Source organism: Gracilinanus agilis, chromosome 1 (assembly GCF_016433145.1).
Source record: "Gracilinanus agilis isolate LMUSP501 chromosome 1, AgileGrace, whole genome shotgun sequence".
Taxonomy (NCBI): domain Eukaryota; kingdom Metazoa; phylum Chordata; class Mammalia; order Didelphimorphia; family Didelphidae; genus Gracilinanus; species Gracilinanus agilis.
The window spans coordinates 771,128,303-771,132,744 of record NC_058130.1 but is presented as its reverse complement, the minus strand read 5'-3'; the positions used below and the strand labels follow the sequence as shown (position 1 = coordinate 771,132,744).

The 4,442-nt window shown below is 47.1% G+C and overlaps 1 protein-coding gene across 1 annotated transcript in view; it reads right to left on the bottom strand.

Annotated features, from left to right (window-relative positions):
- Positions 1–451: 451 nt before the first annotated feature.
- The window catches only part of LOC123245271 (uncharacterized protein KIAA1671-like), a 79,415-nt gene continuing 75,424 nt past the window's right edge, over positions 452–4,442 (bottom strand). The window contains exons 7-9 of the mRNA XM_044674090.1: positions 3,342–3,484; positions 2,395–2,477; positions 452–566 (exon numbers count right to left, since the gene is read on the bottom strand). Coding sequence (XP_044530025.1) covers positions 2,399–2,477; positions 3,342–3,484 — 222 coding nt within the window. The 3' untranslated portion in view covers positions 452–566; positions 2,395–2,398. The remainder of the gene's footprint in view (positions 567–2,394; positions 2,478–3,341; positions 3,485–4,442) is intronic.

The following is a 4,442-nucleotide window of genomic DNA, read 5'->3' as shown; positions in this document are numbered from 1 at the left end:
AGAAACCGGAAGGGAGTATTGATCAGAAACACTATGTTACAGAATCAGCAGGTGCCCTTGGCGCCACGGGCATGGCGGGGAGCCCACCGTCCTTTCGTGCCCTGCGGAAACTCGCATTTTCCCAACAGGGAGAAACGGGCACAGCCCGGATTCAGAGAGGTCCAGAGGCCACGGGGACAAGGCAGCCTCCCTCCTCGCGCCCCAGCCCCGACACGCGCAAGGAAGGCGACTGTCTGCAGCCGCCGCGGAAGGTATCTGAATGGGTGGAAAGGAGGGATTTCACTGAAAACAACAACAACAACAAGTGAATACAGAGAACTCTCTCCCCAGCCCTGGGGAGCCCCTCCGAAGGACCGGCTCCGGCTTCAGCCTCCTCCACAGCGACTCTCCTTCCCTTGAGGAACCAGCAAGAGCATCTCCCCGTCTTGGACTCGAAATACTAAGCAGCCTTCGTGGCCCTTCAGGCACCAAACCGCAGAGGCAGGAAGCAAACGAGAGCAGCAGGACTTTGTCTTCAGGATCGGACAATTAAGGCTTCTGTTAATGAGACTTCAGCGTTCTTTTACCTAGGAGGGAAGCGATCCAGTTAGCCGGGGGCAGAGGCTCGCCGCGGACAAGCCGGGGCGGCACGGCCTCAGCAGCCTTCCTCTCTAAGCAAAGTCAATGCATGGAATCATCTACATTATGGAGGTGACAGAATCAATCATGTAGCGTACATATGTATGTATTGAGAGAGAGAGAGAGAGAGAGAGGGAGAGGGAGGAGAGAGAGAGACAGAGGCAGAGAGACAGAGAGAGACAGAGAGAGAGAGAGGAGAGAGAGAAAGAGAGAGACAGACAAACCCAGAGAGAGAGTCAGAGGGAGAAAAAGAGAAAGAGAGAGAGAGAGAGAGAAGGAGAGAGACAGACACACACAGAGAGAGATAAATAGGTAGATAACGATAGAGAGAAATATAGCTAGCTAGCTAGATAGATGGATAGGGATGAATGGATAAGATAGACAGACAGACAGCAGACAGACAGATTAAGAGATAGGTAGATAGAGAGATCAATAGATCTATGAATAGACAGACAGATGGACTGATAGATGAATGGATGAATAGACAGATAGATAGATAGATAGATAGATAGATAGACAGACAGACAGACAGATGGGCTTATAGACAGACAGATAGATAGATATAGATACAGAAAGATAGGTAGATAGATAAACAGAAAGACGGATTGATAGACAGACAGACACAGACAGACAGACAGACAGACAGACAGATAGACAGATAGATAGGTAGACAGACAGACGGACTGATAAAGAGATAGATAAATAGATAGACGGACAGACAGACAGATAGATAGATACAGAAAAACAGGTAGATAGATAGACAGACAAATGGACTGATAGATAGATGAATGGATAGATAGATAGATAGATAGATAGATAGATAGATAGATAGATAGATAAACAGATAGATGGTAGATAGATAAATAGATAGACAGATAGATATCTAGATACATAGATACAGAAAGACAGGTAGGTAGATAGATAGACAGACTGATAGAGAGATGGATAGATAGATAGATGGACAGACAGACAGACAGATGGATGGATGGACAGATGGATGGATGGATATATAGATGGTTAGATAGACAGCATGATGCTGGCACATAATAAGTAAAAGATGCTTGCTGACTGACTTTATTTCACAGATGTGGAAACTGAGGCCAAAGAAGGAACTGGTTTGCCCAGCAAAATCACCCAGGAAGTCAGTGGAAGGCGTCTCCTAGAACGTCCCCTCAAAGCCCAGCCCCCAAACCTATCTTTTCAGGATAATGGGCAGCAACCCCCAATTCCATTTCTAGAATATGGAACATTTCCCAAAGCACCTTCCTCTGAACAATTCTGTAAGGTGGGCAGTACATATATCATCATCTCCACTTTAAAAAAAAGGAAACTGAGTCTCTGGCCACTCGGCTAACAAAGGCTGGAGCTGGGATTCACAGCCAGTACTCTCCAGAAGAGGCAGCTGGATGGCCCAGTGGATAGATTGCCAGGTCTGGAGTCGGGAGGTCCTGGATTCAAAGCTGGTCTCAGATATTTCTTGCCTGTGTGGCCTGGGCAGGTCACTTAACCCAGTTCTTGCCCTTCTGTCTTAGAGCTGTTACTCCGACAGAAAGTAAGGGTTTACAAACTTTAGAAATTAAAACAACAGAAGCCCAATCCGGCTTTTTTCTTCCGTCGGTACCTGCTGGCTGAGGCACTATTCCCCATTCCTTTGGGTTTTTCCCCAGCAAGGCCTTTCTCCCAACAGTTCATCACCCAAGTCTGCAGGATGGCCGTGCCACGCAAAGCCTCGACCCCTGGAAGCAGCACTTCCCTGCCCCTGGGGCTGCTACCTACCTTTTCAAGCTTGATTTTCATACTGGCTCAGCCTCTTCTTGGATTTCAAATCTTTCAGCCACTGTGGAGACATTTCTTCTGACCTAGGAGCAGAGTACAATGGAGAACCATCGTTTCGGGTCGCCGAAGCTAGAAGGGACTCTTGGAGGTCCACCTCCTCACTTCACAGATGAGGAAACCGAGGCCCCAAGACTGACAAAGACTTGCTCAAGGGTTATGACGGTCAAATGTGTTTCATGTTCATTTTGTTTGAAAACACATAGAGGGGACCACCTGGATTCAAATCTCTCCTCAGATACTTCCCAGCTGTGTGACCCTGGGCAAGTCACTTAACCCCCATTGCCTAGCCCTTACCACTCTTCTGCCTTGGAGCCAATACACAATATTGATTCTAAGATGGAAGGTGAGGGCTTAAAAATGTAAATAAACTTAAATAAACTTCCCAAACCAGAGAAAATCTCTCAGCCAAAATTTTTTGGTATCTGTTTGCCAGGTGAAAAGGCTGGGATTGAAACCCTGGGAGTTCCCTCTGGGTCCGCATCCAGATTCCTGGGATTGGTTTAGAAAGGATGCTCATGGGATAGCTCAGTGGTGAGTCAGGCCCAGAGACGGGAGGTCCTAGGTTCAAATCTGGCCTCAGACACTTCCCAGCTGTGTGACCCTGGGCAAGTCCCTTAACCCCCACTGCCTAGCCCTTACTGCTCTAGTACCAATTTTTAAAAAAAATGTTTGAAATGTTTTCTCTCCTCAGTTACATAGAGAAACAATTCTTGATCATTGTTTTCTGACATTTAAAATTCAGATTTTCTCCCTCTCTTCCCTCTTCCCCTTCCTGAGGCTGCTGTGAACAGCCTGGTGTAGTTTCTACCCACCTTTGCATCAATTTGAAGATAGAAGAGAAGTTTAGTTGTTTTAAAAAAAGAACGAAGGAAGGGATGTTTGCTCACCTCTCCTCCTTCTCCATGCTCGGGGGTAGCACACGGCTGCCCAGCACTCCTGGCTGGAAAGGAGATTTGGGAGACTTTGACAGCTGGGCGGAAGCCTGACCGTCCCCGGGGCTGTCCACCTCGTTCCGTTTCCGAAGCTGAGCCTGGAGGGAAAAAATAAACACTGGAGCAGGCCCTGCCACTGCCCCAAACACGAAACCAGGCCCAGACAGTCAGAAGTACAGGAGAGACAAGCTGGCTTCAGTGGGGGAGAATTTTCTGAGCTTGGCAGGCAGGGAATGAGATGTGTGGCAGGTGCCCGGCTGGGCAAAACATTTCACCTTCCTATCCCTCGGGGTCCCCATCTGTAAAATGGGAATCGTGCCAGTACCTAAGCCACCAGGCTGTGGTGAGGACAAAATGAGACATTTGTAGTGTTCTGCAAACCTTAGACGTAAATGCTAATTACTACATTAACAGCAATTAGAATCCACAAAGGTCCTGGGATATCCTTAGCATAAGGAACTCCTGAATTGGGAACATCTTCCTCCAATCTAGATCAGCGCCTATCTCTGACTTAATGAGCAAGGTCTAGAGCAGGGGTTCCTAAACTTTTTTGGCCTGCCGCCCCCTTTCCAGAAAAAAATATTCCTTAGCCCCCTGGAAATTAATTTTTAAAAATTTTAATAGCAATTAATAGGAAAGAATAATGCACCTGCGGCCATCACTGCAGCACCCACCAGGGGGCGGTGGCGCCCACTTTGGGAATCACTGCTCTAGAGAGTGCCCCGAGTCCCACAGAGGAGACAGGGTGGCAAGATCTTAGATCTAGAGCTGAGAGGGGCATTAGAGCACGCCACCAGGTTAAAATATAATTGGGAAGGGGGCCCCTTGGTGGTTCAGTGCTTAGAGACGGGAAGTCCTAGGTTTAAATCTGGCCTCAGACACTTCCTAGCTGGGTGACCCTGGACAAGTCACTTAATCCCCATTGCCTAGCCCTTACCCCTCTTCTGCCTTGGAACCAATATATAATATTGATTCTATATTTTTAAATAGAATACATATTTTATAGAATATATTTAGAATAAAAACATTAAAACAGATTTCATATATATTTATATA